At 47.8% G+C, this 22,742-nt stretch overlaps 1 protein-coding gene across 1 annotated transcript in view; it reads left to right on the forward strand.

Annotated features, from left to right (window-relative positions):
- Window positions 1–22,742, forward strand: part of LOC139254221 (nitric oxide synthase 1-like) — a 73,620-nt gene that overhangs the window by 5,575 nt on the left and 45,303 nt on the right. The window contains exons 2-8 of the mRNA XM_070873652.1: window positions 754–948; window positions 1,963–2,048; window positions 2,178–2,322; window positions 7,233–7,337; window positions 7,543–7,601; window positions 8,539–8,649; window positions 15,159–15,333. Coding sequence (XP_070729753.1) covers window positions 754–948; window positions 1,963–2,048; window positions 2,178–2,322; window positions 7,233–7,337; window positions 7,543–7,601; window positions 8,539–8,649; window positions 15,159–15,333 — 876 coding nt within the window. The remainder of the gene's footprint in view (window positions 1–753; window positions 949–1,962; window positions 2,049–2,177; window positions 2,323–7,232; window positions 7,338–7,542; window positions 7,602–8,538; window positions 8,650–15,158; window positions 15,334–22,742) is intronic.

Here is a 22,742-nt window from a genome sequence, read left to right on the forward strand (position 1 = left end):
CATCAGATAATTTTGATACACCAGTAGCAAATCCTAAATCCAATGTACTGGAAACAAATCCAGGAGAGAATCAGAATGAAAGTCTGAGTCCGAGTCAGGAAAACAGAGAGCCTGAAGTTAAAGTGGGTTCAAATGAAAATCAAGGAAATTCCGTGCAGGAAAACGTTCCTCAGGATGAGCCTCGAAGGAGTTTAGATTCGACACCATGTTTGGAAGGTTCTGTTCGAGAGCGAAGGTATCCTCTTCGAAACAGAAAACAAGTGGTAAAGTTAAATTTGTAAATATGGAAAAATAATAAGTCTATGTCCTGTGTTTATGTATGATGATGTTTGTTTCAATAATTTCTTCATTAAGGAGGGAGAAATGTAATGAGTGTAAGCTTGCAATGTTTGTAGCTCCACACTGTGGATGTGAATATCTCCTGGCCCCTCCCACTGGGGTGCTCAGGATCTCCTGGCCCCTCCCACTGACCCACAGGGGCTCCTGGCCCCTCCCACTGACCCGCAGGGGCTCCTGGCCCCTCCCACTGACCCACAGGGGCTCCTGGCCCCTCCCACTGACCCACAGGGCTCTTGGCCCCTCCCACTGACCCACGGGTCTGCTGGCCCTTTCCACTGACCCCTGGGCACCCAGTTGTCCAGTCCATGGTGGTTCAGTGCAGTAGGTTCGTTAAATCAGGCCTTCCTGCTCAGAGGCAGTTGGTTGCATTGGTGTCAGACTGTAACCGGGACTGATGAACTCTTGTGTTTGCAGCTTGCTAAAGTCACAATTGTTGATCACCACACTATTACCGAGTCCTTCATGAAGCATCTAGAGAACGAGTACCGTATCCGCGGGGGGTGTCCCACAGACTGGGTTTGGATTGTGCCTCCATTATCGGGGAGTCTAAGTCCCGCATTCCACCAAGAATTCCTCAACTACAACTTATCACCAGCATTCTGCTACCAGGTAATGTTTCTCCACATACCCTCAGCTAAACCCTTCTCCCATCTCCCCAACCCGACCAAAACCCTTCTCCCATCTCCCCAACCCTACCTAAAGCCCCTCTCCCCAACCCTACCAAAAGCCCCTCACCCCATCTCCCCAACCCTACCTAAAGCCCCTCTCCCCATCTCCCCAACCCTACTGAAAAGCCCCTCTCCCAACTCCCCAACACTACCTAAAGCCTCTCTCCCCAACACTACCTAAAGCCCCTCTCCCCATCTCCCCAACGCTACCTAAAAGCCTCTCTCCCATCTCCCCAACCCTACCTAAAGCCCATCTCCCCATCTCCCCAACCCTACCTAAAGCCCCTCTCCCCATCTCCCCTACCCTACCTAAAGCCCCTTTCCCCATCTCCCCAACCCTACCTAAAGCCCCTCTCCCCATCTCCCCTACCCTACCTAAAGCCCCTCTCCCCATCTCCCCAACCCTACCTAAAACCCTCTCCCATCTCCCCAACCCTACCTAAAGCCCCTCTCCCATCTCCCCAACCCTACCTAAAGCCCCTCTCCCCATCTCCCCAACCCTACCTAAAACCCTCTCCCATCTCTCCAACCCTACCTTAAGATATTTTCCCCATCTCTCCAACCCTACCTAAAGCCATTCTCACCCTATCCCTCACCCCTACTGACCCACGATCGAGATTTCCAGGTACATGGCTCGAGGTTTACATGTGAATGATATAAATAGGATTGAAGTAGAGAGCTCAGTGGTGAAGCTGGCAATGGCCACAGCATTAACCCCGCTGCCAGCACTGGCACTCACCCTGGCCTGAGCTCCTGTCCCCGGCACTAACACTGGCCGTGGCCTTGACTCTGGCCGATCTCTGGCCCCAGCACCAGACCCAGCACTGCTGACCACACTGGCACTCACCCTGCGATGCTGCAGGTACAATGGCTCGAAAGGCCAGATACTTCTGTGCTGAAATTCTCGGATGCGAAATGAGATTAAAAGCTCACGGATTTATTTTTAATCTTGCAGCAAGAACCGTGGAAAACTCATGTGTGGAAAAGAAGTGAGGGATTCCCAATGAAACGACGCACAATTGGATTCAAGGAACTTGCAAAGTAAGAAGTGATAGTCAGTGTGAGGCTGGAGCGAGAGTGAAGAGCGTGGTGGGAGGGGTGTGGCTCCTGGTGTGCAGTTTGATCAGAGAGGGGGCCATATCTAACCATCTCTCGGTTGTTGTATTGCAGCGCGGTGAAGTTTTCCGTGGCGCTGATGTCCCGAGCTATGGCCAAGCGGGTGAAAGTGACAATTCTCTATGCCACAGAAACTGGCAAATCAGAGACTTTCGCCAGGAAACTCTGTGAAATTTTTAAGAAGGCCTTCGATCCAAAGGTGAGGGTTTGGTTTCCAGTGAGGAGTGGGATTCGGGTTTCAGTTGGGCTGAGTGACAATAACGAAGGTCAGTGTTAAGGTAAGTATTAAAAGTTTGGGATAAGTATGAAGAATTGAACCGCTCTGTTACTGTACATATACACACAGCACCTGTACTGTACATATACACACATGTATCTCCTGTACTGTACATATTCGCATACAGCTGTACTGTACATATACACACATACAGCTCCTGTACTGTACATATACACACATACAGCTCCTGTATTATACATAGACACACATGCAGCACTAGTACTGTACATATACACACATACATAAGTACATAAGAACATAAGAAATAGGAGCAGGAGTAGGTCACCTGGTCCCTCGAGCCTGCTCCACCATTTAGTAAGATCATGGCTGATCTGATCATGGACTCAGCTCCACTTCCCCGCCCGCTCTCCATAACCCTTGACTCCCTTATCGCTCAAAAATCTGTCTATCCCCGCCTTAAATATATTCAATGACCCAGCCTCCACAGCTCTCTGGGGCAGAGAATTCCACAGATTTATAACCCTCTGAGAGAAGAAATTCCTCCTTATCTCAGTTTTAAATGGGTGGCCCTTTATTCTGAGACTATGCCCCCTAGTTTTAGTTTCCCCTATGAGTGGAAATATCCTCTCTGCATCCACCTTGTCGAGCTTCCTCATTTTTTTATATGTTCCGATAAGATCACCTCTCATTCTTCTGAACTCCAATGTGTATAGGCCCAACCTACTCAACCTATCTTCATAAGTCAACCCCCTCATCTCCGGAATCAACCTCGTGAACCATCTCTGAACAGCCTCCAATGCAAGTATATCCTTCCTTAAATACGGAAACCAAAACTGCACGCAGTGCTCCAGGTGTGGCCTCACCAATACCCTGTACAGTTGTAGCAGGACTTCTCTGCTTTTATACTCTATCCCCCTTGCAATAAAGGCCAACATTGCATTTGCCTTCCTGATCACTTGCTGTACCTGCATACTAACTTTTTGTGTTTCATGCACAAGGACCCCCAGGTCCCTCTGTACTGCAGCACTTTGCAATTTTTCTCCATTTAAATTATAATTTGCTTTTCTATTTTTTCTGCCAAAGTGGATAACCTCACATTTTCCCACATAAAACACATCTCCCAGATTTTTGCCCACTCACTTAGCCTGTCCATATCCCTTTGCACATTGTTTGTGTCCTCCTCACAGTTTGCTTTCCCACCTATCTTTGTATCATCAGCAAGCTTGGCTACATTACACTCGGTCCCTTCATCCAAGTCATTAATATAGATTGTAAATAGTTGAGGACCCAGCACTGATCCCTGCGGCACCCTACTAGTTTGCCAACCGGAAAATGACCCATTTATTCCGACTCTCTGTTTTCTGTTAGCCAATTCTCTATCCATGCTAATATATTACCCCCAACCCCGTGAACTTTTATCTTGTACAGTAACCTTTTATGTGGCACCTTATCGAATGCCTTCTGCTAATCCAACTACACCACATCCACTGGTTCCCCCTTATCCACCCTACTCATTACATCCTCAAATAACGGCAGAAAATTTGTCAAATCTGATTTCCCTTCCATAAAACCATGCTGACTCTGCCTGATTGAATTATGCTTTTCCAAATGTCCCACTACTGCTTCCTTAATAAAGGACTCCAGCATTTTCCCAATGACAGATGTTAGGCTAACTGGTCTATAGTTTCGTGCTTTTTGTCTGCCTCCTTTTGTTAACAGCTCCTGTATTGTACATATACATATACAGCTCCTGTACTGTACATATACACACGTACAGCTCTTTTACTGTACAAATACACACATACATCTCCTGTACTGTACATATACACACATACAGCTCCTGTTCTGTACATATACACACATACATCTCCTGTACTGTACATATACACACACAGCTCCTGTGCTGTACATATACACACATACATCTGTGCTATACATATACACACATACATCTGTACTGTACATATACACCCATGCATCTCCTGTACTGTACATATACACACAGCTGTACTGTACATATACACATACAGCTCCTGTACTGTACATATACACATGTACAATTCCTGTACTGTACATATACACACACAGCTCCTGTACTGTACATATACACATACAGCTCTTGTACTGTACTTATACACACATACAGCTCCTGTACTGTACATATACACATACAGCTCCTGTACTGTACATATACACATACAGCTCTTGTACTGTACTTATACACACATACAGCTCCTGTACTGTACATATACACATACAGCTCCTGTACTGTACATGTACACATATCTATATTGTGCATACACACGTACAGCTCCTGTGCTGTACATATGCACACATACATCTGTACTGTAAATATACACACATACAGTTCCTGTACTGCACATATACACACATATATCTGTACTGTACATATACACACATACAGCTCCTGTACTGTACATATACATACATCTGTACTGTACATATACATAAGAACATAAGATCATAAGAAATAGGAGCAGGAGTAGGCCATATGGCCCCTCGAGCCTGCACCCCCATTTTATACAATCTTGTCTGATCCGATCATGGACTCAGTTCCACTTCCCTGCCCATTCCCCATAACCTCTTATTCCCTTATCGGTTAAGAAACTGTCTATCTCTGTCTTAAATTTATTCAATGTACCAGCTTCCATAGTTCTCTGAGGCAGCGAATTCCACAGATTTATAGCCCTCTGAGAAAATAAATTTCTCCTCATCTCAGTTTTAAATAGGCTGCCCCGTATTCTAAGATTATGCCCCCTAGTTCTAGCCTCCCCCATCAGTGGAAACATTCTCTCTGCATCCACCTTGTCAAGCCCCTTCATAATCTTATACGTTTCGATAAGATCACCTCTCATTCTTCTGAATTCCAATGAGGAGAGGCCCAACCTGCTCAATCTTTCCTCATCCCCCTCATCCCTGGAATCAACCTAGTGAACCTTCTCTGAACTGCCTCCAAAGCAAGTATATCATTTCGTAAATATGGAAACCAAAACTGCACGCAGTATTCCAGGTGTGGCCTCACCAATACCCTGTATAACTGTAGCAGGACTTCCCTGCTTTTATACTCCATCCCCTTTGCAATAAAGGCCAAGATTTCATTGGCCTTCCTGATCACTTGCTGTACCAGCGTACTAACAGTCATGTATACTAACTGTATAGTCACATATGGTGTGCCACCAGAGGGCACTGCAGTGGCAGACCTGAGGGTCACCTGCATAGGTGTGCAGGGCCCAGTTTAAAAGACTGCCCACCATGCTTGTGCCTCACTCTGGAGTTACAATAAATGGGACTAAGGGGCCCAAATTTCCCCAAGAGTTGCTCCGTTTTTTTGGAGTAAGTAGCTTTTTTGGGGGTTAACTTAAAAATCGCAAATTTCCCCATTTAACTTTGCTCCAATGTAAGTCAGTTAGTTAGGTTTTTTTCTAGTTTAGTTTGTTCTCTCCAAAAGGGACCGTGACAAGCCACTTACACCTCTTCTGGCCATAGAAGCAAATTTGGCCAGTTGAAAGTTACACACGTACAGTTCCTGTACTGTACATACACACATGTACAGCTCTTGTACTGTACATATACACACATACATCTGTACTGTACATATACACACAGCTCCTGTACTGTACATATACACCCGTACAGCTCCTGTACTGTACATATACACACAGCTCCTGTACTGTACATATACACACATACATCTGTACTGTACATATACACACAGCTCCTGTACTGTACATATACACACATACATCTGTACTGTACATATACACACATGTACAGCTCTTGTACTGTACATATACACACATACATCTGTACTGTACATATACACACACAGCTCCTGTACTGTACATATACACACATACATCTGTACTGTACATATACACACATGTACAGCTCTTGTACTGTACATATACACATACATCTGTACTGTACATATACACACATACAGCTCCTGTACTATACATATACACCCGTACAGCTCCTGTACTGTACATATACACATGTACAGCTTCTTTACTGTACATATACACACATACATCTGTACTGTACATATACACATACAGCTCCTGTACTGTACATATACACACATACATCTGTACTGTACATATACACACAGCTCCTGTACTGTACATATACATATACATCTGTACTGTACATATACACACACACAGCTCCTGTACTGTACATATACACCCATACAGCTCCTGTACTGTACATATACACATACAGCTCCTGTACTGTACATATACACACATACATCTGTACTGTACATATACACACATACAGCTCCTGTACTGTACAGATATTGGGAGGAATGCATGAATGGAGAGAGATGGAGGGACGATGGGAGGGATTAAGGAATATATGGAAGGGGGTGGGATGAATTGAAGAATGGATGGAGGGCAGGATGGATAAAGATGTGGTGTGATGAAATAATGAATCGATGAAGGGACGGAGGGAGGAAAGGAACGAGGGATTGAAGATTGGTTGGAAGGAGAGATGTATAAAGGAATTGATGGATGTGGGGAGGGAAGAAGATGGGATGATGGAGATCAAGTGAAGGAATTGGAGGGATGGATGGAGGGATAAGGTGAAGAGATGGAAGGATAGATGGAGGAATAAAGGAGATCAAGATGAATGGAGGAATAATGTGGATGGAGGGACGGAGCAGATAAACAAGCAGGAGAATGTGTGGACAATGGAGGGTTGGTTCTGTAACCAGTTTTTGGAGGTGAATTAACTGTCTCTCTCTCTCTCTCTCTCTCTCTCTCTCCATATATCTCTCTATCGCTATCCATCTCTCTCTTTCTCTGTTTCTTTCTCTTTGCCTCTCTCTCTCTCTCCCTCTCTTTCAGGTGCTGTGTATGGACGAATACGATATTATTAACCTTGAACATGAGACATTGTTTTTAGTGGTTACAAGCACATTTGGAAATGGAGACCCTCCAGAGAATGGACAGGTACAACTCCTACCTATCACCAATAGTCAGGGAATGGGATAGATCCCACACTGGGACAGCGTTACTATACCGATAGTCTGGGTGTGGGACACTGGGACAGCGTTTAACACTGATAGTCTGGGTGTGCAATAGATATTATGAGATTTATCGATGGTTTTATTTGTGCAGGGTACTTTACGAACTAATGCTCCTGTTTATTTTGCAGACTTTTGCAGAGATTTTAATGCAGATGACACATCCAAACTCCACCTCGAAGGAGACAAAGTGAGTTAACTCGATGTCAAGCACAGCAGCTATGGAGCAGCATCGATAGGCTTACAGCCCCTCTCCAGCACACATCCAAAGCAGTCAAGGACCTATACCCAGATCTAGCATTGAAACAAGAGGAGGCCATTCAGCTTCTCGAGCCTCTCCCGTCATACAATCAGATCATGGCTGAACTGTATCTTAACTCCATTTACCCGCATTGGTTCCATAACCCCAAGTAACCCTGCCTATCAAAAATTTATCAACCTCAGCTTTGAGAGAGTTCAGAATTTCCACCACTGTTTGTGTGAGTGTGATAGTTGTGTGTGAGTGTGTCAGTGTGTGAGTGTGTTAGTTGTGTGTGAGTGTGTCAGTGTGAGTGTGATAGTTGTGTGTGAGTGTGTCAGTGAGAGTGTGATAGTTGTGTGTGAGTGTGAGTATGATAGTTGTGTGTGAGTGTGTGAGTGTGATATATGTGTGTGAGTGTGTCAGTGTGAGTGTGATAGTTGTGTGTCGGTGTGTGAGTGTGATAGTTGTGTGCGAGTGTGTCAGTGTGAGTGTGATAGTTGTGTGTGAGTGTGATAGTTGTGTGTGAGTGTGTCAGTGTGCGTGTGATAGTTGTGTGAGTGTGTCAGTATGAGTGTGATAGTTGTGTGTGAGTGTGATAGTTGTGTGTGAGTGTCAGTGTGAGTGTGATAGTTGTGTGAGTGTGTCAGTGTGAGTGTGATAGTTGTGTGTGAGTGTGTCAGTGTGAGTGTGATAGTTGTGTGTGAGTGTGATAGTTGTGTGTCAGTGTGAGTGTGATAGTTGTGTGAGTGTGTCAGTGTGAATGTGATAGTTGTGTGTGAGTGTGATAGTTGTGTGTAAGTGTGTGCGAGTGGGATAGTTTTATGTACAGGTTGCTGTGCCCATTTTGTTCTTTTACCTGTTGTCAAATATTTATTCTATATTTCAGGAGTTACAAAGCTCGATTCAACAGTTTATCTGATGATGAATTTGAAGCATGCACTGCGACAGTCTCTGAGTGCAATTCTTTTGAGAGTACAGGGCCTTTGGCCAGTGTGCGGTAAGAGGAATATAATCCCACTCTCACTGTGTGGTCAGAGAGTCACTGCAATCATCGTTAACAGACCACGCATTAATTTAGCCCCTCGGGATGACCCAATGTTTTCCACAACCAATTGGGTCAGGGTGGGGGGGGTTCAGAGTGGGGATGGGGTCAGGGTGGGGACGGGGTCAGGGTGGGGACGGGGTCAGGGTGAGGGAGGGGTCAGGGTGGGGATGGGGTCAGGGTGGTGGGAGGGGTCAGGGTGGGGATGGGGTCAGGGTGCGGGTTGGGGACGGGGATTCGGGAGGAATTTGGGGCCAGGTGGGGTTCGGTGTGGGTGGTGGGTGTTCGGCGGTTTGGGGGTGGGATTTGCTAGGGTGGGGTCGGGGTGAGTTAGCACTGAGTTTAGACCTGTGCTGGGTTTGGAGTATCATCTCTGTTTTCCGCTCTCTCTCACTCCTTCTCTCTGTCTCCCTCTCTCTCTCTGTTTTGCTCTCTCGCTCTCTCTCTCTGTTGTAAAGTCCTGTCCCCTCAGTACAGATTCACACGAGGCATGTAGTGAAGTCAAGGTCACTCTGGACCTGCACCTTTATTTCACAGCTCTGGAATGCTGCACTTGCCTGAGACCTGTCCTTATATACCTGTCTCTTGCAAGTGCACCCCTGGTGGTAAGGTATGCTGGTGGTTACAGGTCATATCTTATTACAGTCATGTATAGCATGTTAGGATACAGTTATATATAATAATGTAAGATACATGACATTACCCTCCCCCAAGATCTTATTGTCTTTATAGGTTCAGTCTCTCAGGTAGTCTACGCTCTCGCGTGGAGCGCCTGAGTTGTGGTTCAGTTGTTTGCCTTGGTGTCTGTTTTTCTTTGTGTGTGGTTGCTGGTATCTCACCTGGGCTTTCTGTTTCGTTTGGTGTGATTGTTGTTGACTCGCCTGGGCTGTCTGTTGGGATTGCCCTTTCCTCAGGTTGTTCCCTCTGTCTGTCCACCAGGTGTGGTGTGAGTTCCACATTGTAGTCTGCCTCTGGTTCCGCAGTGTTGTTGGTAAATCTGCTTTTGACTTGGTCTACATGCCTCCGGCAGCTTTTGCTATTGTCCATTTGTACTACCAGTAACCTGTTTCCTTCCTTGCCCGTTACTGTCCCTGCAAGCCATTTGGGACCCCTGTCATAGTTTAGTACAAACACTTTGTCCCCTAACTCATTCCATCTCCCCCTCAAATTTCTGTCATGGTGCTCAGTCAGCTTACAGCGTTTTGGCTCAATGATTTCGTGCATGTCTGGGAGGATTAATGAGAGCCTTGTTTTTAAAGTCCTTTTCATCAACAGTTGCGCGGGGGGAGTCCCAGTCAATGAGTGCGGACGAGATCTATATGCCAGCAGCAGTTGCGACAGGCGACCCTGCAGCGTGGGACCTTGGATTTTAAGCATGCCTTGTTTAATGATTTGCACTGCTCTCTCCGCCTGGCCGTTGGAGGCCGGCTTGAACGGTGCCGTCTTGACGGGATTTATGCCGTGGTCAATTATAAAGTCTTGGAATTCTGCGCTGGTGAAGCACGGACCATTGTCACTGACCAATATGTCAGGGATTCCGTGCGTTGCAAACATGGTTGCGAGGCTCTCCACAGTGGTGGAGATTGTGCTCGAGTTTAAAATGGTGCATTCGATCCACTTTGAAAATGCATCTACAACTATGAGGAACATTTTGCCCATGAATGGGCCGCATAGTCTTCGTGCACCCGTGACCTACGGTTTGGTAGGCCAGGGCCAGGGGCTCAGGGGCTCAGTGGAGCCTCCCTGGGGGCATTGCTGAGTTGGGCACAATTGGTGCACCTTCGGATGCAGAGCTCCAAGTCCGCGTCAATACCAGGCCACCAAACGTGGGATCTGGCTATGGCCTTCATGAGAACGATCCCCGGGTGCTCGCGGTGGAGCTCCCGGACAAATGCCTCTCTGCCTCGCAGAGGCATGACTACTCGGCTGCCCCACATCAGGCAGTCTGCTTGTAGTGATAGCTCATGAATTCGCCTGTGAAAGTGTTTTAATTCCTCGGGGCAGGCATCGCGAGCCTCTGACAAGTCACTGGTTAAGCCATGGATTGTAATTTGCCCGCACTATTGACATGTTGCAAAACGCACCCGACCCCATATGCTGACGCATCGCATGTGAGAACTAGCTTTTTACCTGTATCAAAGAAAGTCAAAACACTGTTGGAACACAGAAGGTTGCGTGCCTTATTGAAGGCGCGTTCCTGGGCGTCCCCCCAAAACCAATCGCACCTCTTCCTGAGTAGCGTGAGCAGCGTGCTTAAGTTCTGCATAAAGTTCCCAAAGTAATTGAGTAGCCCGAGAAAGGCGCGCAGTTCTGAGACATTCCGGGGCCTGGGTGCCAGGTGAATTACTTCTGTTTTGGACTCTGTTGGGCGGATTCCATCAGCGGCAATCCTTCTGCCCAAAAATTCAACCTCGGGTGCGAGAAACAGGCACTTAGATTTCTTGACTCGTAGGCCTACCTGATCCAACCGCTTTAGTACTTCCTCCAAATTACGGAGATGGGAGTCGGTGTCCCTGCCCGTGATAAGTATGTTGTCTTGAAATACAACCGTCCCCGGGATGGACTTGAGCAGACTCTCCATGTTGCGCTGGAATATGGCAACTGCTGACCTGATGCCGAATGGGCATCGATTGTACATGAAAAGGCTTCGATGTGTGTTGATGGTGGTGAGTAGCTTGGATTCCTCGGTCAATTCTTGCGTCATGTACGCAGATGTGAGGTCTAATTTTGAGAAAAGTTTACTTCCAGCCAATGTGGCAAATAAGTCCTCCGCTCTGGGCAGCGGGTACTGGTCCTGTAGGGAGACTCTGTTTATGGTGGATTTGTAGTCCCCACAGATTCGTACGGATCCATCAGGCTTCATGACTGGGACGATGGGACTTGCCCAGTCGCTGAATTCCACAGGTGATATAACTTTTCAGAATGGCAGGCAGTGACTAGTGGGGTACCGCAAGGTTCTGTGCTGGGGCCCCAGCTGTTTACACTGTACATTAATGAGTTAGACGAGGGGATTAAATGTAGTATCTCCAAATTTGCAGATGACACTAAGTTGGGTGGCAGTGTGAGATGCGAGGAGGATGCTATGAGGCTGCAGAGTGACTTGGATAGCTTAGGTGAGTGGGCAAATGCATGGCAGATGAAGTATAATGTGGATAAATGTGAGGTTATCCACTTTGGTGGTAAAAACAGAGAGACAGACTATTATCTGAATGGTGACAGATTAGGAAAAGGGAAAGTGCAACGAGACCTGGGTGTCATGGTACATCAGTCATTGAAGGTTGGCATGCAGGTAGAGCAGGCGGCTAAGAAAGCAAATGGCATGTTGGCCTTCATAGCGAGGGGATTTGAGTACAGGGGCAGGGAGGTGTTGCTACAGTTGTACAGGGCCTTGGTGAGGCCACACCTGGAGTATTGTGTACAGTTTTGGTCTCCTAACTTGAGGAAGGACATTCTTGCTATTGAGGGAGTGCAGCGAAGGTTCACCAGACTGATTCCCGGGATGGTGGGACTGACCTATCAAGAAAGACTGGATCAACTGGGCTTGTATTCACTGGAGTTCAGAAGAATGAGAGGGGACCTCATAGAAACGTTTAAAATTCTGACGTGTTTAGACAGGTTAGATGCAGGAAGAATGTTCCCAATATTGGGGAAGTCCAGAACCAGGGGTCACAGTCTAAAGGATAAGGGGTAAGCCATTTAGGACCGAGATGAGGAGAAACTTCTTCACCCAGAGAGTGGTGAACCTGTGGAATTCTCTACCACAGAAAGTTGTTGAGGCCAATTCATTAAATATATTCAAAAGGGAGTTAGATGAAGTCCTTACTACTAGGGGGATCAAGGGGTATGGCGAGAAAGCAGAATGGGGTTCTGAAGTTTCATGTTCAGCCGCGAACTCATTGAATGGCGGTGCAGGCTGGAGGGGCCGAATGGCCTGCTCCTGCACCTATTTTCTATGTTTCTTTGTTTCTATGCCTTCCTGCAGAAGCCTGTCTAGTTCGTGTTCAATCTTTTCCCTCATCCCATAGGGTACAGCTCTGGCCTTGTGATGGACCGGTCTAGCATCCTGTGTGATGTAAATTTTGACTTTGGCCTCTTTGAAAGTGCCCACACCTGGCTGAAAGAGATGTTCAAATCGCTTTATAACTGTTGAGTAGGAGGTCCGTTCCTCTAATGACATGGCATGGACATCATCCCATTTCCAGTTTAGTTTTTCCAGCCAGCTTCTCCCAGCAGTGCTGGGAGGTCTCCAGGGACAATCCACAGGGGAAGTTGGTTCACTGTCCCTTTGTGTGTGACAGAGAGCATGGCGCTGCCATGGACTGGTACGATTTCTTTGGTGTAGGTCCTTAGTTTTGTGTCGACCCTTGTGAGTTTTGGTCTATCTCTTTTATGCGGCCACAGTTGTTCAAATTGTTGAGCGCCCATGAGAGATTGACTCGCTCTCGTATCCAGCTCCATGTTGACAGATATCCCGTTGAGTCAGACCCTCATCATTATCGGAGGCATCCTGTTGTAGGAGCAGCGGCCATTGATTGTGTTGACCCGCTGTACATCGGTGTCCCGGGTACTGTCCCCACCATCTTCTGGTCCGCTTTCCGACACATCTGATTCGTATACCAGCCGAGCTGCTGTCTTTTTGCACATGCGGGCCAAATGCCCTGTATATTCACAATTTCTGCAAACAGCCTGCTGAAATCGACATCCCCTTGACGAGTGCCCACCCCCACATCTCCAGCACAGACCTGTTCCATTGTTCAAAGTGTTCCCAAAGAATGAGCTGCGTCTGGCTGATCTCTCTTGAGCTTCTCTCAGTTTGTAGTTGATTGCTCGCATTGTGGGTTGATGAGGTGTGAACGGCCGTTCCTGTGGCCCTTGATGGCTTCTGCCTGCTGTCGAGAGCCTGTTCTCCCGGTTTTGTCTGTGTGTGGGGGTAGCAGCTTGTTTAGTGCTGTGAACTTCTTGTTCCGATATTTCGTTAGTTGTCATACCTGCATTGTAAATCAACCTAATTTCTTCTTCCCCGACCAAGAATGACTGTGCAACCAGTGCTGCTGCTTCTAAGGTCAGGTTCTTGGTCTCTTTGAGCTTTCGGAATATGCCTGCATGACCTATTCCTTCAATGAAAAAGTCTCTCAGCATTTCTCTCCTCAGTTCATCGGAGAACTCACATAAACTAGCCAACCTCCGAAGTTCCGTCACGAAGTTGGGTATGCTCTGGCCCACACAGCGTCTGTAGTTGTCGAACCTGTGTCTGGCCATGTGTAGGCTGCTCGCTGGTTTCAGGTCGTCTCTTACCAGTGTGCTCAATTCTTCAAACGACTTGCTTGTTGGTTTCTCGGGTGCCAACAGATCCTTCATTAAAGCGTATGTTTTCGAGCCACAGCTGGTCAAGAGATGGGCTCTTCTCTTGTCTGCCTTATCGTCGCCTAACCAGTCTTTGGTTACAAAGCTTTGCTGGAGCACTTCTATAAAATCCTCCCAATTGTCTCCCGCATTGTACTTATCATCTGATCCATTGTTCGCCATTCTGTGGATTCTGTAATTCCGTAACTCGTCGCCACTGTAAAGTCCTGTCCCCTCAGTACAGATTCACACGAGGCATGTAGTGAAGTCAAGGTCACTCTGGACCTGCACCTTTATTTCACAGCTCTGGAATGCTGCACTTGCCTGAGACCTGACCTTATATACCTGTCTCTTGCAAGTGCACCCCCGGTGGTAAGGGATGCTGGTGGTTACAGGTCATATCTTGTTACAGTCATGTATAGCATGTTAGGATACAGTTATATATAATAATGTAAGATACATGACAACTGTCTTTCCTTCTCACTCTCTGCCTCTCTCTCGCTCTCTCTCTGTCTTTCAACAACAACTTGTATTTATATAGCGCCTTTAACGTAGTGAAATGTCCAAAGGCGCTTCACAGGAGTATTATAAAACAAAAATTTGACACCGAGCCACATAAGTAGAAATTAGCACAGGTGACCAAAAGCTTGGTCAGAGAGGTAGGTTTTAAGGAGAGTCTTTAAGGAGGAAAGAGAGGTGGAGAGGTTTAGGCAGGGAGTCCCAGAGCTCGGGCCCAGGCAACAGAAGGCACGGCCACCGACGGTTGAGTGATTATAGTCCAGGATGCTCAGGAGGTCAGAATTGGAGGAGCGCAGATATCTCGGGGGGCGTGGGGGGAGGCGGTGGAGTGGGGGGGGGGAGCGGTGGATTGTGGCGGGGGGTTGTGGGGCTGGAGGAGATTACAGATTTAGGGAGGGGTGAGGCCACGGAGGGATTTGTAAACAAGGATGAGAATTTTAAATTCGAGGAGTTGCTTAACCAGGAGCCAATGTGGGTCAGCGAGCACAGGGGTGATGGGTGAGGGGGTGATTCCTCTCTCTCTCGGTCTCCCTCTCAAAGGTACAGACAGAAGATCAGGTACAGACACCATTATTCACACCAGTCTGATTTTTTAACTGCAGCTTTGCTGTTTTTGGCCTGGGCTCACGGGCGTACCCACACTTCTGTGCCTTTGCCCGTGCGATTGACACACGACTGGAGGAACTTGGAGCCGAGAGAATCCTATTGATGGGAGAAGGAGATGAGCTGTGTGGTCAGGAGGACGTGTTCCGGGCCTGGTCCAGGAACATTTTCAAGGTCTGACTGAATGCATTGACCTCCTCACTTGGACTGGTCTATCACACAAGTCTGTCTGTCTGTCCCGTCTGTCTCTATTAGATAATCGTGCAATAAAGGTGCAGCAGTTATAATGGGTGACTTTAATATGCACATAGATTGGGCTAACCAAACTGGAAGCAATACGGTGGAGGAGGATTTTCTGGAGTGCATAAGGGATGGTTTTTTAGACCAATATGTCGAGGAACCAACTAGGGGGGAGGCCATCTTAGACTGGGTGTTATGTAATGAGAGAGGATTAATTAGCAATCTCGTTGTGCGAGGCCCCTTGGGGAAGAGTGACCATAATATGGTGGAATTCTGCATTGGGATGGAGAATGAAACAGTTAATTCAGAGACCATGGTCCAGGACTTAAAGAAGGCTAACTTTGAAGGTGTGAGGCGTGAATTGGCTGGGATGGATTGGCGAATGATACTTAAGAGGTTGACTGTGGATGGGCAATGGCAGACATTTAGAGACCGCATGGATGAACTACAACAATTGTACATTCCTGTCTGGCATAAAAATAAAAAAGGGAAGGTGGCTCAACCGTGGCTATCAAGGGAAATCAGGGATAGTATTAAAGCCAAGGAAGTGGCATACAAATTGGCCAGAAATAGCAGTGAACCTGGGGACTGGGAGAAATTTAGAACTCAGCAGAGGAGGACAAAGGGTTTGATTAGGGCAGGGAAAATGGAGTATGAGAAGAAGCTTGCAGGGAACATTAAGACGGATTGCAAAAGTTTCTATAGATATGTAAAGAGAAAAAGGTTAGTAAAGACAAACGTAGGTCCTCTGCAGTCAGAATCAGGGGAAGTCATAACGGGGAACAAAGAAATGGCAGACCAATTGAACAAGTACTTTGGTTCAGTATTCACGAAGGAGGACACGAACAACCTTCCGGTTATAAAAGGGGTCGGGGGGTCTAGTAAGGAGGAGGAACTGAGGGAAATCCTTATTAGCCGGGAAATTGTGTTGGGGAAATTGATGGGATTGAAGGCCGATAAATCCCCAGGGCCTGATGGACTGCATCCCAGAGTACTTAAGGAGGTGGCCTTGGAAATAGTGGATGCGTTGACAGTCATTTTCCAACATTCCATTGACTCTGGATCAGTTCCTATGGAGTGGAGGGTAGCCAATGTAACCCCACTTTTTAAAAAAGGAGGGAGAGAGAAAACAGGGAATTATAGACCGGTCAGCCTGACATCGGTAGTGGGTAAAATGATGGAATCAATTATTAAGGATGTCATAGCAGTGCATTTGGAAAATGGTGACATGATAGGTCCAAGTCAGCATGGATTTGTGAAAGGGAAATCATGCTTGACAAATCTTCTGGAATTTTTTGAGGATGTTTCCAGTAGAGTGGATAAGGGAGAACCAGTTGATGTGGTATATTTGGACTTTCAGAAGGCGTTCGACAAGGTCCCACACAAGAGATTGATGTGCAAAGTTAGAGCACATGGGATTGGGGGTAGTGTACTGATATGGATTGAGAACTGGTTGTCAGACAGGAAGCAAAGAGTAGGAGTAAATGGGTACTTTTCAGAATGGCAGGCAGTGACTAGTGGGGTACCGCAAGGTTCTGTGCTGGGGCCCCAGCTGTTTACACTGTACATTAATGATTTAGATGAGGGGATTAAATGTAGTATCTCCAAATTTGCGGATGACACTAAGTTGGGTGGCAGTGTGAGCTGCGAGGAGGATGCTGTGAGGCTGCAGAGCGACTTGGATAGGTTGGGTGAGTGGGCAAATGCATGGCAGATGAAGTATAATGTGGATAAATGTGAGGTTATCCACTTTGGTGGTAAAAACAGAGAGACAGACTATTATCTGAATGGTGACAGATTAGGAAAAGGGGAGGTGCAAAGAGACCTGGGTGTCATGGTACATCAGTCATTGAAGGTTGGCATGCAGGTGCAGCAGGCGGTTAAGAAAGCAAATGGCATGTTGGCCTTCATAGCAAGGGGATTTGAGTACAGGGGCAGGGAGGTGTTGCTACAGTTGTACAGGGCATTGGTGAGGCCACACCTGGAGTATTGTGTACAGTTTTGGTCTCCTAACCTGAGGAAGGACATTCTTGCTATTGAGGGAGTGCAGCGAAGGTTCACCAGACTGATTCCCGGGATGGCGGGACTGACCTATCAAGAAAGACTGGATCAACTGGGCTTGTATTCACTGGAGTTCAGAAGAATGAGAGGGGACCTCATAGAAACATTTAAAATTCTGACGGGGTTAGACAGGTTAGATGCAGGAAGAATGTTCCCAATGTTGGGGAAGTCCAGAACCAGAGGTCACAGTCTAAGGATAAGGGGTAAGCCATTTAGGACCGAGATGCGGAGGAACTTCTTCACCCAGAGAGTGGTGAACCTGTGGAATTCTCTACCACAGAAAGTTGTTGAGGCCAATTCACTAAATATATTCAAAAAGGAGTTAGATGAGGTCCTTACTACTAGGGGGATCAAGGGGTATGGCGAGAAAGCAGGAATGGGGCACTGAAGTTGAATGTTCAGCCATGAACTCATTGAATGGCGGTGCAGGCTAGAAGGGCCGAATGGCCTACTCCTGCACCTATTTTCTATGTTTCTGTGTCTGTCTGTCCCGCCTGTCTGCCTGTCACGCCCATCCCATCCGTCCATCTGTCTGTCTATCAGACAATCTTTGTCTGTCTGTCTGTCGATGTCTGCGAACACATTTCTCTCTGTCACACCTTCTATCTTTCCCTGTGTATGTATCTCTCTCCTGATCTCTCTCAATATTTCTCCATCTCTATTCCAGTTCATCATGCTCAGTACCAGCTCTCATCTGTGTCTGTCTCTCTCTCCCTCTCGCTCTCCTGTCTCTCAGTTTCTGTCTCTCTCCCTCTCGCTCTCCTTTTGTCTCTCATTTTCTGTCTCTCTCTCCCTCTCCTTTTGTCTCTCAATTTTTGTCTCTCTCCCTCTCCCTCTCCTTCTGTCTCTCTCTCTCTCCTGTCTCTCAGTTTCTGCCTCTCTCTCCCTCTCGCTCTCCTCTCTGTCTCTCACTTTCTCTATCTCACTCTCTATCTATCTCTGTATCTCTTTCTGTCTCTCTCTGTCCTTCGGTCTCAATCTATCTCCCCCTCTCTCAGTCTCACTTTCTCTCCCTCTTGCTATCTCTCGATCTCTCTGTTTCATGGTCTGCCTCTCTCTCTCTCTCTCTTTCTCCCTCTATCTGTCCCTCTCTCAGTCGCAATGACGCTCTCTCTGTCTCTCTCACTCTCTCTCATTCTCTCTGTCTCTCTTACTCTCTCTGACTCAGTCTCACACTCTCTCTCTTTGTCTCTCTCCCTCTCTCTGGCTCGGTCTCTCTCTCTCTGACTCGGTCTCTCAGTCTCTCTCCCTCTCTCTTTGTCTCTCTCCAACTCTCTCTCTCTGTCTCTCTCCCTCTGACTCGGTCTCTCCCTCTCTCTGTCTCTCTGACTCGGTCTCTCTCTGTCTCTCCGACTCGGTCTCTCTCTGTCTCTCCGACTCGGTCTCTCTCTCTCTCTCACTCTGTCTGTCTCTCTCCCTCTCTGTCTGTCTCTCTCCCGTTCTCTGACTCGGTCTCTCTCTCTCTCCCTCGGTCTTTCTCTCTCTCTGACTCGGTCGCTATCTCTTTCTCCCTCTCTCTGTCTCTCTCCCTCTCTGTTACACTGACTCAATCTCTCACTCTCTGTCTCTCCCTCTCTCTGTCTCTCTCCCTCTCTCTGTCTCTCTCCCTCTCTCTGTCTCTCTGACTCAGTCTCTCTCTGACTCAGTCTCTCTCTGTCTCTCTCCCTCTCTGTCTCTCTTTCCCTCTCTCTGTCGCTTTCCCTCTCTCTCTCTCTCTCCCTCTCCCTGCCTCTCTGACTTGGTCTCTCACTCTCTCTGTCGCTTTGTCTCTCTCCCTCTCTCTGACTCGGTCTCTCTGTCTCACTCTCTCGCTCTCTCTCTCTCTCTCTCCCTCTCTGTGTCTCTCTCGCTCTGCCTCTCTATCTCTCTCGCTGTCTCTCTGACTTGGTCTCTCACTCTCTCTCTCTGTCTCTCCCTCTCTCTGACTCGGTCTCTCTCTCCCTTTCGCTGTCTCTCTGACTTGGTCTCTCACTCTCTCTCTCTCTCTGTCTCTCTCTCACACACTCTCTCTGTGTCTCTCTCCCTCTCTCTGACTCGGTCTCTCTCTCTCTCTCTCTCCCTCTCTCTCTGACTTGGTCTCTCACTCTCTCTTTCTCTCTCTCTCTGTCGCGATCTCTCTCTCTGTTTCTCTCTCTTTCTCACACACCCTCTCTGTCTCTCTCTATCTCACTCTCTGACTCGGTCTCACACACTCTCTCTGTCTCTCTCCCTCTCTCTGTCTCTCTGACTCGGTCTCTCTCTCTCTCTCTGTTTCTCTACCTCTCTCTGTCTCTCTGACTCGGTCTCTCTCTCTCTCTCTCTCTCTCTCTGTCGTTCTCTCTCTCTCTCTCTCTCTCTGTTGTAAAGTCCTGTCCCCTCAGTACAGATTCACACGAGGCATGGAGTGAAGTCAAGGTCACTCTGGACCTGCACCTTTTTTTCACAGCTCTGGAATGCTGCACTTGCCTGAGACCTGTCCTTATAAACCTGTCTCTTGCAAGTGCACCCCTGGTGGTAAGGTATGCTGGTGGTTACAGGTCATATCTTATTACAGTCATGTATAGCATGTTAGGATACAGTTATATATAATAATGTAAGATACATGACATCACCCTCCCCCAAGATCTTATTGTCTTTATAGGTTCAGTCTCTCAGGTGGTCTACGCTCTCGCGTGGAGCGCCTGAGTTGTGGTTCAGTTGTTTGCCTTGGTGTCTGTTTTTCTTCGGGTGTGGTTGCTGGTATCTCACCTGGGCTTTCTGTTTCGATTGATGTGATTGTTGTTGACTCGCCTGGGCTGTCTGTTGGGATTGCCCTTTCCTCAGGTTGTTCCCTCTGTCTGTCCACCAGGTGTGGTGCGAGTTCCACATTGTAGTCTGCCTCTGGTTCCGCAGTGTTGTTGGTAAATCTGCTTTTGACTTAGTCTACATGCCTCCGGCAGGTTTTGCCATTGTCCATTTGTACTACCAGTAGCCTGTTTCCTTCCTTACCCGTTACTGTCCCTGCAAGCCATTTGGGACCCCTGCCATAGTTTAGTACAAACACTTTGTCCCCTATCTCATTCCATCTCCCCCTCGAATTTCTGTCATGGTACTCAGTCAGCTTACGGCGCTTTGCCTCAATAATTTCATGCATGTCTGGGAGGATTAATGAGAACCTTGTTTTTAAAGTCCTTTTCATCAACAGTTGCGCGGGGGGGATCCCAGTCAGTGAATGTGGACGAGATCTGTATGCCAGCAGCAGTCACGGCAGGCGACCCTGCAGCGTGGGATCTTGGATTTTAAGCATGCCTTGTTTAATGATTTGCACTGCTCTCTCCACCTGGCCATGGGAAGCCGGCTTGAACGGTGCCGTCTTGACGTGATTTATGCCGTGGTCAATTATAAAGTCTTGGAATTCTGCGCTGGTGAAGCACGGACCATTGTCACTGACCAATATGTCAGGGATTCCGTGCATTGCAAACATGGTTGCGAGGCTCTCCACAGTGGTGGAGGTTGTGCTCGAGTTTAAAATGGTGCATTCGATCCACTTTGAAAATGCATCTACAACTACGAGGAACATTTTGCCTATGAATGGGCCCACATAGTCTACATGCACCCGTGACCACGGTTTGGTAGGCCAGGGCCAGGGGCTCAGTGGCGCCTCCCTGGGGGCATTGCTGAGTTGGGCACAAATGGTGCACCTTCGGACGCAGAGCTCCAAGTCCGCGTCAATATCAGGCCACCAGACGTGGCATCTGGCTATGGCCTTCGTGAGAACGATCCCCGGGTGCTTGCGGTGGAGCTCCCGGACAAATGCCTCTCTACCTCGCAGAGGCATGACTACTCGGCTGCCCCACATCAGGCAGTCTGCTTGTAGTGACAGCTCATGCATGCTCCTGCGAAAGGGTTTTAATTCCTCGGGGCAGGCATCGCGAGCCTCTGCCCAGTCACCGGTTAGGACACATCATTTACTAAGGATAACGTGGGGTTGCTGGCCATCCAGGCTCTGATTTGGCAAGCCGTCATGGGCGAGCCTATGGACTCAAAGGCATTGATTGCCATGACTATCACACAGTCCTGTTCGTCAGACCCTTCCGTGGTCGCCAGGGGTAGCCTGCTGAGCGCGTCGGCACAGTTGTCTGTGCCTTATGATATAGTCGTAGGACGCCAGCATGATTGACCACCATTGAATTCGCACCGAGACGTTGGCGTTTATTGCCTTGCTCTCCGATAGGAGGGACATGAGGGGCTTGTGGTCAGTTTCTAACGCGAACTTGGCCCCGAAAAGGTATTGGTGCATCTTTTTGACACCGTACACGCACGCGAGCGCCTCCTTCTCTACCATTCCGTACCTGCGCTCCGCCCGCGAAAGTGACCTGGAGGCATAAGCTATGGGTTGTAATTTGCCCGCACTATTGAAATGTTGCATACGCTGACGCATCGCATGTGAGCACGAGCTTTTTATCTGGGTCAAAGAAAGTCAAAATACTGTTGGAACACAGAAGGTTGCGTGCCTTATTGAAGGCGCATTCCTGGGCGTCCCCCCAAAACCAATCGCACCCCTTCCTGAGTAGCACATGGAGAGGCTCCAGCAGCGTGCTTAAGTTCTGCATAAAGTTCCCAAACTCATTGAGTAGCCCAAGAAAGGCGCGTAGTTCTGAGACATTCCGGGGCCTGAGTGGCAGGCGAATTGCTTCTGTTTTGGACTCTGTTGGGCAGATTCCATCAGCGGCAATCCTTCTGCCCAAAAATTCAACCTCGGGTGCGAGAAACAGGCACTTGGATTTCTTGACTCGTAGGCCTACCTGATCCAACCACTTTAGTACTTCCTCCAAATTACGGAGATTGGAGTCGGTGTCCCTGCCCGTGATAAGTATGTCGTCTTGAAATACAACCGTCCCCGGGATGGACTTGAGCAGACTCTCCATGTTGCGCTGGAATATGGCAACTGCCGACCTGATGCCGAATGGGCATCGATTGTACATGAAAAGGCCTCGATGTGTGTTGATGGTGGTGAATAGCTTGGATTCCTCGGTCAATTCTTGCGTAATATACGCAGATGTGAGATCTAATTTTGAGAAAAGTTTACCTCCAGCCAATGTGGCAAATCTGGGCAGCGGGTACTGGTCCTGTAGGGAGGCTCTGTTTATGGTAGATTTGTAGTCCGCACAGATTCGTACGGTTCGATCAGGCTTCATGACTGGGACGATGGGACTTGCCCAGTCGCTAAATTCCACAGGTGATGTAATACCTTCCCGCAGAAGCCTGTCTAGTTCATGTTCAATCTTTTCCCTCATCACATAGGGTACAACTCTGGCCTTGTG

This window comes from Pristiophorus japonicus, unplaced genomic scaffold (assembly GCF_044704955.1).
Source record: "Pristiophorus japonicus isolate sPriJap1 unplaced genomic scaffold, sPriJap1.hap1 HAP1_SCAFFOLD_537, whole genome shotgun sequence".
NCBI lineage: Eukaryota > Metazoa > Chordata > Chondrichthyes > Pristiophoridae > Pristiophorus > Pristiophorus japonicus.